Here is a 12940-nt window from a genome sequence, read left to right on the forward strand (position 1 = left end):
TAGTTATACTAACACTGACGGGGTTTGGCCAGGATGTGCAGTGCATGTGGCTTGTGGGAGCAGCAGTACTAGACATGCTGCCCTGCAGAGAGCTTGGGGGCACTGTCACAGCATGCAAAGAGCTAGGAAAAGCAGCCGGTTCAGGGAGTGGGACCATCCAAGTTGTGTGCATGTGCTGTCTTCAGTGTCCTTTGGCTGCAAAGTTAAGGAGCTCTAAAAATCATGCAAAGGTATGAATTTCCACTCCCATTGAAGAAGACAGTGCAGGATCCATGCTCATGTAAGTCCTGAAAGTAGCTGTAACTGAAGGAAAGCTCTTCTATTTGGGCTCTGCATGGGAGAGACCAGCAGGAGGGTTTCAAAATGAAGCAGCTTAGTCAAGGCCTGGAGTTTGACAGATGAACGTGAGGTGTTGCATGTGGTGCTGAGGCAAAACAAATAGCTGGATATTAAATATATAGATGCTTTGGAAGGATGCATGCAGCTATCCACCCGCTCATACAAGCATAAGTATGCCTGCAATGCTGCACTTGTATGGAGCAGGGACTTGTGCTTGACCAGTCCATAATGCAGCTTTCTGCTTGCAGTGTTTGTGCATGTCAGTGATGACAATAACTCAGAATCACCAGGATGGATTAGTTTTGGTTTTGGTATTAGGACTAAGTTTGGAGATCATTCTACCACCTGTAAGACTATTTCTGAAATTCATATTTTTGTAAGGTTTGAAATAAACCCTGTTTTGACCTAAATCTAACGGTATAAAGATCCTTTCTATGAGACCAGGAGTGTACTAGTTCATATCCTTGTTGTCTTTAGTATTGTTTTGAAGTGTAAGTGACCAGCCAGGACAAAACCCACCACTTGGTTATTAAGGAACCAACTCATAATAGGAAAGTCTTTCTGGCCCTGATCTGTGAACTGATACTGAATCTCCAGTGTGTGTAACTGGTGCAAACCTGGGTTTGGTGCTGCTACTTAAGTTAACATCAATGCAGCTCCAAACCAAATCTCCTTGCTGTCAAACCATTCAGGCTAGCAAACAGCTCTTGCCATGTCACCTTAGCTACTGCATTTTGTGTCCTCCCTCCACAGACTGCCCAGCTGGTCCAAGGTGATCTGTGTGATGGATGATTTTGCTTGATGTCCTGAGCCAGAGGAAAACCCTCACTATCATGAGAGCATCTTGGCCTCACAGGTGCATTGGAGACAGAAATAGGGCAGTCTTTGAAGAGTCTGGGGCATTTATTCCCCCTAAACTTCAGCTGTCTAGGAGGTGGCTGCAGCTCACAGGATGTGAGTTGAGAGGTAAAGGGCTAGTTTTGAAGACATGGGTTTGTATGAACTGTCTGAGGCCAGAGTGGGAGCGAGCAGTTGGACTTGCAAGAAGAGCTCGTGAGAGATACAGGAGAGCCAGCAAGTGAACAACTTTCTTCACCTAAGTGTGTCCTGGTACCAGCCACTTTCTACCCCCTTTCCTTCTGACATAGGGATGCCGCTTCAAAAGCTCTGTACCAGCACTCAAACCTAGGCCCTTCTCATCTTCCTTTTTTTCACACTGTGCATATTGGGTTGGTCAGTGACAGGCAGAGAAGGGCTGGGCAGCTCATGGTAAATCTCAGCTGTTTCATCCTGCAAAAGAGGGGGCTCTTAGGGGCAAGCAAAGACAAAAGAAATGCAGTGGTTTGGCTTGTGTTGTTTTAGACTTGGTCTTTGCTGTGTCTAGGATCTGGGGCTATGACTTGGGAAGCATTTTTGTGATAGGGACAAGAGCTAAGGACAAGCCTCACAGCTTTTCTCCAGTGCTGTTACTCAAATAGTTCAACCTGCCAGAATGAACTGCAAGCTCCTGCAAAAAAACCAAATCCATGCTTTGGTGGTAAAAAACATAGTTGTTCTTTGGGTCAGTGGGTGGATGCCTGTGTTGGCTCACCCTTTTTATGAATCAGAAAAGCTGACAGTCAAATGTTTGCCAAAAATCTGTCGAATAGGTATAGGAGGTGATCTGGCAGATAAAATGATTTATTATCCCCTGTGTGTCCAACCAAGAGCAATGTGCCATCTGTCAGGGCCAGGAGACTTATATTGCTTGGTGGAGTGGGACCTAGGTTGTGGTAATGCAGGAATGAAATTATCATAGGTGTGGAAAAGCTGATTTCAACGTAAGAAGAGCAGAGATGTGGTCTGTGGTGCCAGGAACTGTTTGATTTGAAGCAGCAGCTAGAGCACCAGTGTGAGATGTGTCTGGGCTTCTTGCAGACAGAGAGAACAGTTCACGTAATGCTTTACTTATGTAAAAGTGTCTTTAACTTACAGCAACAAAACTTCAAACAGAAGGTTGTGGCATTGCTGAAGAGGTTTAAAGTGTCTGATGAGGTAAGTAATTAATTCTGTAAGCCTTCCTGTCTTCCGTGTTGCCCTCTGCTTGGAACATCTTGCTTTAGTCTTCAGAAACACTCTCCCATTTTCCCATAGTTTCCCTCATTTTGTTTTTAAGTCTGCAGTGGATGTGACCTTTCCTTACACCCTGGCCTTGCATGGAGGCTTGAGGGCCAGCTTCTAAATGTCAGCAAACACTTTCTAGATCAAGTTTTATCAAAAGCAGATTTTGGCAGCCATCTGTGTACCCATTAGTTTTGCAGACTGCTTTGAAATTATCTTTGACCCTTTCAAAGGCAAATAGTCTATGGTGTATGTTGCTTGTGAAGTTAAATCCCAGCCTATTTGATCATCTCACTAGAACAGCCAGGCAAGACATGTAAAACTTGGACAGGGAGCACAGATCCACAGGAGTCAGCTGTTTGGTCATAGCTGAAAATGATGAAACAGATCCAGAACCCCTGTGTAACATTAAGTGTCTAATAAAAACAGTTAACAACTCAGTTGGCTGTTTGGCCGTGTGTTGATTTTGTGGCTTGTGGGAAAGAGTGAGTAACTCCTCGTGCTTCCTTATGCTTTCAAACAGTCCTGTTAGCTTTGCTGTTCTTCCCAAGTTAGCTCAGCAGAGTCAGCACCCATAGCTAAGGGCTCAGACAGCTGAGCTGCCACTTTTCCAGAGCTGCCACTCAAAAAGCAAGCTCTGAACTGAGCACAGCTCCCTGCTTACTCTGGAGGATGTGCAAAGCAACCAGGAAAGTTCAGCGTGAGGTGTCTGTTCTGCCTTGTGTGTGGGTGGCAGTGGATCCTTGTCCAGGTTTCAGGCGCCTCTTGTGGACATTTTTGGGTATCAAATGAGAAGTTGTCAGGGCAGCTTTTTCAGTAAAACCCAAGACCGGTTACGCTGTTGGGAATACTGGAGTTTTGTGGTGATTCTAAGAAAACTGGGACTCCCTTACAGCCTTTTCAAAGCATTGTTTATAGAATGGAGTTGAATAATGGACATAACCTGTAGTTAAATGGCTTGCTCATGGATGTCTAGTCCAATATGAAACTCCTGCTTAACCAGACACTGACAAGCTTGATCCAAAACATGCATTTCTCATATTTAATGCTCCTGTCAGATATAGTATCCAAGCTCCAGGAATAGAATCTTACTCCCAGGACCATGTACTGCAGTCCTGGGGAGAGCACAGGTGATGTGGGATCAATCTGTCTCCTGACAGGCTCAGTGATACCTGTTTCTGTCCTGTGTGTAGGTTCTGGATTCAGAGCAGGACCCAGCAGAGCACGTTCCAGAGGTGGAGGAGGATTTGGACCTTCTATATGACACACTGGATATAGAGAACCCCAGTGACAGCGGGCCAGAAATGGAGGATGATGACAGTGTCTTGAGCACTCCAAAGCCAAAGTTAAAGTAAGTGTGAGGCAGCTTATGCTGGGCCAGAGAGAGACCGTGCAGTGTCAGCACAGATCAGATGTTGGTTTCATACCCACACCTCCATTCTGGTTTTCCCCCTCATTGGAACCCTAGTGTGGGTTGTGAGAATGGGAATGACTGCTTGTGAGCTTGGGATAGTGTGTGTGTCAGTTCTTCCTTGTTCCCTTTGCAGATGTTATGCTGCCCTGCCACCTGAGCACAGGGGTAGGAACTGCTGACAGGCAGGCAGAGTTTTGAGGAAGTGGTAGAAACAGATAGGAAATGTGTGCTAAGGTAGAAGATGGTGTTGTTGGAAGCTGCAGAAGTAGTGGCAGGGATGGGCAAGGCAGACTGTCTTTCTGGAAAGGCTGGTAATACCCTGTGTGGAAAGACAGCCTTTGCAAGGATTAAGGAAACAGAACTGCAGAAAACAAATTAATTCCTCAGGGCCCAAGGGCGCTGACTGCAGTGCATATAGATACACTCAAGCCTGTTCTGAAAGGGCTTTTGTGGGCACTGATGTGTGGGTCAATCACAGCACTGTAGAGTTGAACTGGGGATCACTGGCTCGGGGTCTTGAGCAGATACAGAACCCTGAACTAATGGGGGTGACACATCCCTGCCCTGTGTCACATCTCTGCCCAATAATGACTGAAGACATGAGACTCTTTGAGCTGCACTCATCCTTCTGACTGGTGTGCGGTTGTGTGCTCAGGCCTTCACTGTTGTGATGGCTCTGAAACAAAGCACTTGGGTTGAGAATAAATTCTGAGTCTGGAGTGACCCAGATGATGTCGAGAATAGATTGGAGCAGCAGTGATAAGTGATGGGGTTGGTGGCTTACAAAGGTTTGGAGCTTGACCCAAGATATTACCAGTTGGTAGGCCCTACCTTGAAGGGATTTGAAAGTAGATGTGTTGTGGTAAGCAGCAGTTTGAAACAAGCAAAAATGTTTTACTGTACACACCGAGAGTTCATATCCTGTTCCCTGGAGCCAAGGAGCTAACTGTTCTGAGATATGTGATTACTGGAATAATGCTGAAATTGGAACTTTACTGTGTCTGATCCTGGAGAGACGCTTTGTGGTTTGCTGCATCCAGTTCTTGAGTTCATATCTTGAAGAGGATGTGATAAATGCTGATGGCTTGTAGGCAAATTTTTCCTGCAACAAAAAAAATCAGTTCCTTAAATTGTAATTGAGTCTTGTAGCCTGATGTGATGAGCTGCCTCTTATGTGGAAGCACAATCTGATTGTGTGTGTGCTACCTTATCTTATTGAGCAAATGTGTAATTGGAGCCTAGGGCTGAGAGCCAAATCCAGATGCAAGCTGGAAATAAAATGCATATTAACACCAAGATTCACTTACCCACAGGAGCAGAGTATCGGGGGGGGGCGGGAGGGGAGGCAGTAATTCTAGTTGCTGTGTTTCAGTCAGGAGTTAGACCCTGTCTGGAATGTTGTGTAGTTCAATCAGCATTTGCTACATGAAACAAGATGGTCATTGTGAAACTTTGCACCTGGTGCTTGGGGTAGTAAGGACACAAATGCTTTTGTGGGGTCAATGTGCATTCTGTTCTGCTGTGGGAATATGCTGGACCACATGCCCACCCTGGATCTTATGAAAGCAAAAGCTGCTGTTTGCTGTGTAGAGTGAGAGTGTGCAGGCATTCCTAATAAGAGCTTTATAAAAATAGTCTCCTGTGTGACAGTCAGACAGTGTCAGGGCTAGACAGAAATCCTTGGACTTTTTGGCTTCTCTTACTGTCCCGGAGATCATCCTCTCCTTTTAAAATTAGCCTATAAATTTTACTGGAACCACTGGGGAGAGCAGTAAGACCCCCTGGGAACAGTCATGTTGCTTTGCTGTGAATGTGGTGGACTTCTGTGGTGTTTTTGATACTAAGGAAGTCATTTTTCTTTTCTTATTCAGACCTTATTTTGAAGGACTGTCACACTCCAGCTCTCAGACAGAAATTGGTAGCATCCATAGCATCAGGAGCCAGAGAGAGCCATCAAGTCCTGTAAGTCACGTTTCAAGTGTTACCTGTCTGCAGGTAATATAGCAGACCTGCACTAGCTCTATTTGCATGTGTAAATTAAAGCACCCCCTCTGACCTCCTCCAAAGACTTGGATGCAGAGATATGAATTTTCTCCTAAGAAAACACATTTGGTTCTTGGTTTTCTTTGTGGGATTGGGGCAGTTTTTTGTTTGTTTGTTTTGGGTTTTTTGTTTTGTTTTCTTTTTTAATGCAAATACTGTATTAACTTAAGGATACATCTTCAGGTTATGTATTAAGCACTCAGTAATGGTATGATTAGTTTCAGATTCTCAGGTGAAATGACTGCCAGGGTGAGAGATGTTGCCTGGGAGTTTTAGGGACTTTTTGGCACTGTTTGGAGGAGGCTTTACCTTACTGTTTTTGGCATATTTTTCATGGTGGCTGAGAGCGAACACTGAGAGGCAGCTCAGCCCTTTTTCCATCCCCTTGTGGATGGGCATATTGGCTGCATAAAGGGTCAGTCCCATTCCAGGGCACTTCCTTGCCTCTACTGTGTATTGTGCACAAGCTCAGCCACATCCCACACTAATATGTTTGGTCCTGGTGTGGCCAGGAAGTACTCCTGTTCATCCTGCAGAGCTGTGCCATGTTTAAACGGAGAAGTCTGTCTTTTGAGTAGCCTGATCCAGAGAGTGTGGCTGGAAACTGTGCTTGTGCTAAACCTCCTGATGATTTTTCTCCTCTCAAGCAGGTAGAAGTGCCTGAAAAGACAAAGAGTCTTGGAACCAAACATACAGGAGACAGTATTTCTGACACTGTCCCTTATGTAAGTTGAAAATGCATTTGTTGATGTTCCTCCTGTCAGTTAGGGTGTCAGCTGGGAGCTGCATGCTCTACCATGTTTCTGTCTGTCCATGTAGTTGCATGTGCAACACAACTTCCATGGGTAACATCAGCTGCAGTGAAGATAACGCTGAGCTCTCCTCCTGACCTTAGTTGTTGGAGGTTCTTGTCTTTCAACTTTTTGCAACTGAAATGCTTTACATGGCCTTCTTTTCAAACAGCCTTTCTCTTGGTTTGAGGAAGGCTGACCCAAAGTATGCCACTGAGCATGTGTACCATCCTGAAAAGGGTTCTCAGACCTGTTCCATGCTATTGGGCAGAAGTATTACTTCAAGCTGAATTGGCAGAAATCAAACTGTTCTTGGGGTAAAAATCCCAAAGCTCAAGTTGCTCTGCTGGGGACACAAAGTGTGTAACATTTATCCCATGTCTTTCTCTCTCTGCTAGTTCATTTGGGTAAGCTGAATTAATCTGCACTTCATGAGGAGTCATGTCCCTGGCTTTTAGCTGGGAGAGTGCCTGTTCCAAATAGCATCCTACTTTTTCTACCTCAAGCTCCCTTGTGAGGCAGAGCTGGGAACTGGTAACCCCAGGTAACCAGTATTGGCTTCTCCCTTTTGGCAGTGAGTAGCATGTCTGGAGGAGGCAGGCTCAATGTGCCCCAGCCAGAGCAAAGCTCTCCAGGTGAGAAGAGGGGAGGATTTGTTCCTGGTAACTCTGTTCCCTGTGTTTTTGCAGGAGTCTAACCAGCAAGCTGAGGTCCAGGAGGCTGAACTCCCCACACCAGACGTGTTTGTTGAGAAGCTCCCACCCAGCGGGAAGATCACTAAGACAGAGTCCCTCATCATCCCGTCCACCAGGTAGAGAGAGGGGGGACAGCATTGTGCCTGCTGCAGGGCTGCTCAGGAGGTCAGGGACAGTGTGCAAGGGTTTGGTCATGATGCCACTGACTGCAAGGACACCCTCTTTGTGTTTGGGCATTTGAATGATGGGTGTTGAGCACTTGGTAAATGAATGCTCAGAGCCCTGAAGGGCAGCACCGCTCTGAGGCTGCTTTGGTCTCCTGTGTTGTACCTGCTCCATGACCAAGGAGGTTTTATAGAACTCTGGAGCTACTTGCTTAAAGATATTGTTGCTAAGTCAATATCTGATGCTGATTTTGGCATGAAAGGTGGTTGGTTGTCAAATCTAACCTTTAAACCTTCCCAAATAGGATAGTGAATGTGGGCGTCAGCAATCCAACAGTATAGTTTCTCTGGTTTGCAAGTAAATAGATATTCTTTTGGAGGTATTTCTGTGCTGCTTGGGAGTGCATGACTGCAGTTTGCACGGCTGGATCGTATTTATGCTGGTGTAGCAATAGCAGAGCAGTGGTGTGGGTCTAAGCATGGGCTGTGGAAGTCTTCCTGGGACTTCTGGGAATGTGCTCTGTAGCTGAACCATGCACTCTGCACTATCAGAAGCAGAATTAACAGGTCTCAAGCTAACTCAGATCTACGTGCACAATTCCCCAGTGCCTTCGCTCGGATTATTGAGGTTGCCAGACTGGGAGTTCTGGGATTTGGGAGGTGGGTCTCACTCAGATACGAGCCAGCTCTGGAATGTAAGCACATCTCTCTAGCAGGTCTGAAGGGAAGCAGACGGGACGTCGGGGAAGAAGCACATCTCTGAAGGAGAGGCAACCAGTGAGGCCACAGAACGAGAGAGCCAACAGCCTGGACAATGAGCGCTCTCCAGACACCCGGCACCACTTACAGGTGTTAAAATGATTATTGTCTCTCCAGCCACCCATAGTTTTTCCTCTTTTCCAACTGTTTCCCATGGTCCTTTTCATTCTGGTCCGAGTTCTGTCCCTGCTGGAAAGGAACTGGGCCCTGTAGCTTCAGGAAGGAGGGAATTTATGTCTTGGCTAAAACTGTATCTTCCATCCAGTCTGCTGGGATTTGCCAGCTTGTTGTTTTGTCAGCCAGCCATAAACTGAAAACACTGGGACAGATTGTTAGAATGAGAAATGAATAGGAATGTGTTGAGGAATTACTCCTTTGAACTAAGGCAGATTGCTAGGGATTGCAGTAGGGGACTGACTTGTGCACAGCATATGTGCCATGCTTTTATTAGCTGCAGGACTCACTTATTTCCCTCCTTGGAGGAGACTGTTCCTGGCTTTTATGAATCCTAAATTGTTGGGCTACTATTAGTTGGTATAAAGTGATATAAGCAAAAGTGCATGGCAGAAGAAGTAATGGCCAACCAGTCCAAGGTGGCTAATACTGAAGAAGCTGCTGAGTGTCAGTCCCATGTGCTGCTAGTGTGCCTTTCCTGATGGGATCACTGACCAGCCATGCACAGCCACCTCTCATGAATTGCAAGAACTAGAGCTGATGGCTTGATGGTTACGTGACATCTTTTACTGTTCTCTTCTCCATGTCTTTATTTCCAGATCCCCAGGAAAACAGTGTATGACCAACTAAATCACATCCTGGTTTCCGACGACCAGCTGCCAGAAAACATTATTCTTGTCAATACATCTGACTGGCAAGGCCAGGTAAAGGCAGGAGACGTTACCTGAAGCACAGTTCTCCTGCGCTGTTCCTCCTCAGGAATGGACAGGCCTTGAGCTCTACCACTAACCAAGTAGGTTCTGTTGCTTGGTTGGAAGAGCAGTGGTGGTGCGTGGGGGCTGGCAACCTACTGAGTGCTTAGTGCCTACAGGTTGGATTTCATTTGACCTCGAGATGCTGTGGGTCTTGTAAAGCTTTTACCACCTAAATGTTTCCACAGAGGTGTTTTCTCTTCTATAAAGTACCATTCCTTCTGTTTAGCAGCACACTGGGAATGGCTTGACCCTTGCACTTAAAAGCCTGCTTCTAAACTGTGGTAGAATGGAACAAAAGCAGCAGGGAGGTCTAACCTGTGGTTTAGGCTGAGATTTCTAAACGCAGGTGGTGAACACAGGAGAAAATATTTTGGGTCAGCTTCGTAGCTGTGCACATGCACTCATGATTCCTGACTGCAGGTCTGTCACCCCATCCTTTCTGAGTGATAGTTTTGTTAAGGAGAACCCTGAGCAGTATGTTTTTTTTGCTGGCAACAAGGGGTGGTTTGTTACAGGTTTGGAACACATTTTTCTCCTTTTGGAACCTTATTCTGAGAAAGCAATAAATTATGTATGGCAGAGGACCAATAAACATGTGCTCGGTGACTGTTGCCTGGAGAACTTGTGCCAGGCATTTGGAGTTACACTGTCTGGTTTGGCTTTCTGCTTCTGGAAGAACTAGGGTCTCAATGTGTAAGAGAGCAAAAATACCAGCTGAACTACTCTTTCCAGTTTCTCTATACTTGGAAGACAGAGAAATGCCTTCTAGAGATTAACAGAAAGCATTGTAGGTCATCTTCCAGTGGTTCTGGCAGCTTGTGCTTTCAGTGTCAGATGACATGCACTTAGCAATGGCTGGGTTGTATAGATTAGCAGTACAGAATTTAAAAGTGTGAGATAATTGCTAAGTGCCATAATTTATGTCCATGTGTACACAAGCTGTGTGTTGTTTCCCATTAGCTGCATGGAGGGGAAACAGTCCCTCATGAGGAACATGTATGTTGATAGCACCCATCCCTTTTTTTTAGTGCTCAAGGGTGGGCAGAACATTGCATTTGTTTAAAACCTTTTGAAATCTGGGAGAGATGCAACTGCAGTTCTAGAAGCCGGCAAGTAGACAGTATCTGCTCTTACCCAGTGCTGTCTGCTAGGTGAACAGCCTTCTGCTGGTGCCCTGCCCTCTGTGACCATAAAAACTGTGCTGTTCTGGAGTTGTTGTTGCTATGTTTGGGATATGGTCTTGTTGTCTGTCAAGAAGGTGTTTCCATTTTTCTAGAGGAAAAGCTTTCCTTTGGCTGCTGCACAAGGACAAGGTGTTTGAGAAACAGCCATATCACAAATCAGACACAGGGAGAGAGCCCAAGTTTGGGTATGAGAAGACCTGGGAGGTTTGGGGAGGCACGTTTTCTTCTTGTGACAAACTGTACCAAAAAAGGACTATATAATGTTCTGTTCTCTCCTCAGTACCTATCAGATGTCTTGCAAAAGCATACATTGCCAGTGGTCTGTACATGCTCCTCTGCTGATATTCAGGCAGCTTTCAGCACTATTGTCTCCAGGATACAGAGATAGTAAGTTCTCACCTTGCTTGTGTTGTTTGTCTCAGCTCTAAAAGCCTCTCAGTTCCTGTGCCCCAGGGCCCAGGGATTTTATTTCTCAACTACTGGATGAAGCTTCTGCCTTTCAGTACTTCTTCCAACCTGCTCTCCTGAGGTCAGAATTGTGTGGCTCTTTAGCCCTCACCAACCCTGCAAAGTTGTTCATGTTCTGCCATGTGTGGGGGGATGCAAGTCACCCACACCAGTGACTATAAAAGGTTGTGCTTTGGAGGCTGCCTCATAGCTCAGATACATGCAGCAGTAAAGCATGAAAAACTAATAAGTGTTTTTTAAATAGTTCTTGCTTCCTCCTCCAAGTAATTCCCAAATTAATTCCTCAAGGCACTCCTTAGTTATCTGCTGATAGCTGTGGGTACCTGAGAGTGTTCTCTGACCCAGCAGCTAGTAGCAGTAGGGTACATCCTAACCTAGATAGTTGAGTCTAGCCCTTTAGATGATCCAGATGTGTGAAAGAAGAAGCAAGGAGACCAATTAAGAAACTACTGAAGAAGTGTATTTTATTAATAATGCTTTAAGCTGCTGATTATCATTGTGCTATTGCCCTTTGTATTGAAGGAACTCTCTTCTGCCATAATTGTTATTAACCTTTTTTTTTTTTTGTTACTTGGTCTGAAATATGTGGTTGAAACACGATTACAAATATGTTTCCTCTTTTTCTGTCTAGCTGTAACTGCAATTCACAGCCTCCAAACCCAATTAAAATTGCAGTGGCAGGAGCCCAGAATTACCTCAGTGCTGTATTGAGGCTCTTTGTAGAGCAGCTGTCTCACAAAACTCCCGACTGGCTCGGCTACATGAGATTTTTGATCATCCCTCTAGGTAAATAAGGAACAGTTTTTCTTCATAGAAAGATGAATGGGTTAAATGTGCTGTGTTTGCTCAGGAGAAGGCTTTCTGGAAGCTTTGGCTATAGATGTATGTCTGTTAAATGAGGCAAACTGTTGTATTATTGTGTAATGCTGGTGTTGGCTGCTCTTGCGTGAGTGAATTTCATCTTTACGTTCTTGATACCAAAGTCTACTTGTAAACCTTTCATTTGAATCAAGGGGTTAAGTACTTCTTCCCCATACAGAGAGATTCTTATATATCTTTTTATCATGGTACAATAAATGCACAGAATAATGTCCTAGAAGCTCTTTCCCTGGCCAAAATGTTAAATTCATTGGGCACCATGTTTCCCAAAGCGATAACTGTTCTGGCCTCTGTGAGCCTGACTCCAAAAATGTTAGTGGAGAAGGGGTTGAAAATTTTTTAAAGGCTCTGAAACTGCTGAGAATTTTAATTATTCAGATTACATGCATCTTTTGACCTTTCCTTTACGTGCTGTTCTCCTCAGGTTTTTCCCTCAGTTTTTCTGCACCTTATCTCTGCCTTTTAAGCAGCTTAACAAGCCTGCCTGGCTGGAAAGTTACCCAGCTTCAGTCGCCTGTGTTGAAGGAAATGGAATGGACTGATAACAACATTAAGGGTCTTGTTCTAGTCAGAAACGTAAGGAATGTTGTAGTGGCAATGCCTGGGAAGCCAGGCAGTCACTGATGCTGTGGGCAGGGACCTCTGGGCAGTGCTGGTGTGGTAAGGGTATGAGGCCAGGAGCTGGTCTAGTCCAAGTCTTGACTTGTGTGAACAGAGCACTTGGGTGATGTAGGCAGCAGAAAACTTTGAAAAGCCTTTTTCTCGATGTTTTCCAATCTTCTAGGATTGGGACCAGGTGATGGCAACTCCTGTGGGAATCAGAAGCTGGTGACCCAGCACGATGAACAGTGGAGATAGGCTGCTGATTCAGTGGTAGGATTTGTAGAAGTTGGATCCTTCTGTAAGGAAAGGCATTTAGTTTCCAAAGTGGTTGACAGGAAGAGAAGAGAGAGCCCTTTTGGGACTAAAAACAAAAAAATATTTTCTGCAAGGTTCAATGTGCTTTGAATGAGAATCTGTGTGACTGAGACTTTGATCCTCACTTGCTGACTGTCTCCTGGCCTCAGAAAAAGAGTTTTCTGTCCTGCAGTCATTAATGATTTGAAAAATGTTCTCTCTTTGGAAGTGAAACACAAGGTTCAGCTAGCGTGGCTTTGGGTTGGCTTTTTAATCAT

General features: G+C 45.2%; 1 protein-coding gene across 7 annotated transcripts in view; it reads left to right on the plus strand.

Moving 5' to 3' along the window:
* Positions 1-12940, plus strand: part of PACS2 (phosphofurin acidic cluster sorting protein 2) — a 72792-nt gene that overhangs the window by 37763 nt on the left and 22089 nt on the right. For 2 of the 7 annotated variants that reach the window (XM_027658362.1, XM_027658366.1), the window contains exons 8-16: positions 2314-2373; positions 3633-3790; positions 5725-5815; positions 6544-6621; positions 7377-7498; positions 8260-8395; positions 9079-9183; positions 10699-10805; positions 11518-11672. In XM_027658362.1, coding sequence (XP_027514163.1) covers positions 2314-2373; positions 3633-3790; positions 5725-5815; positions 6544-6621; positions 7377-7498; positions 8260-8395; positions 9079-9183; positions 10699-10805; positions 11518-11672 — 1012 coding nt within the window. The remainder of the gene's footprint in view (positions 1-2313; positions 2374-3632; positions 3791-5724; positions 5816-6543; positions 6622-7376; positions 7499-8259; positions 8396-9078; positions 9184-10698; positions 10806-11517; positions 11673-12940) is intronic. The other 5 variants (XM_027658363.1, XM_027658367.1, XM_027658365.1 and 2 more) reach the window with 3 other exon arrangements.

This window comes from Corapipo altera, unplaced genomic scaffold (assembly GCF_003945725.1).
Source record: "Corapipo altera isolate COAL_440 unplaced genomic scaffold, ASM394572v1 79, whole genome shotgun sequence".
In the NCBI taxonomy this organism is placed as follows: Eukaryota; Metazoa; Chordata; class Aves; order Passeriformes; family Pipridae; genus Corapipo; species Corapipo altera.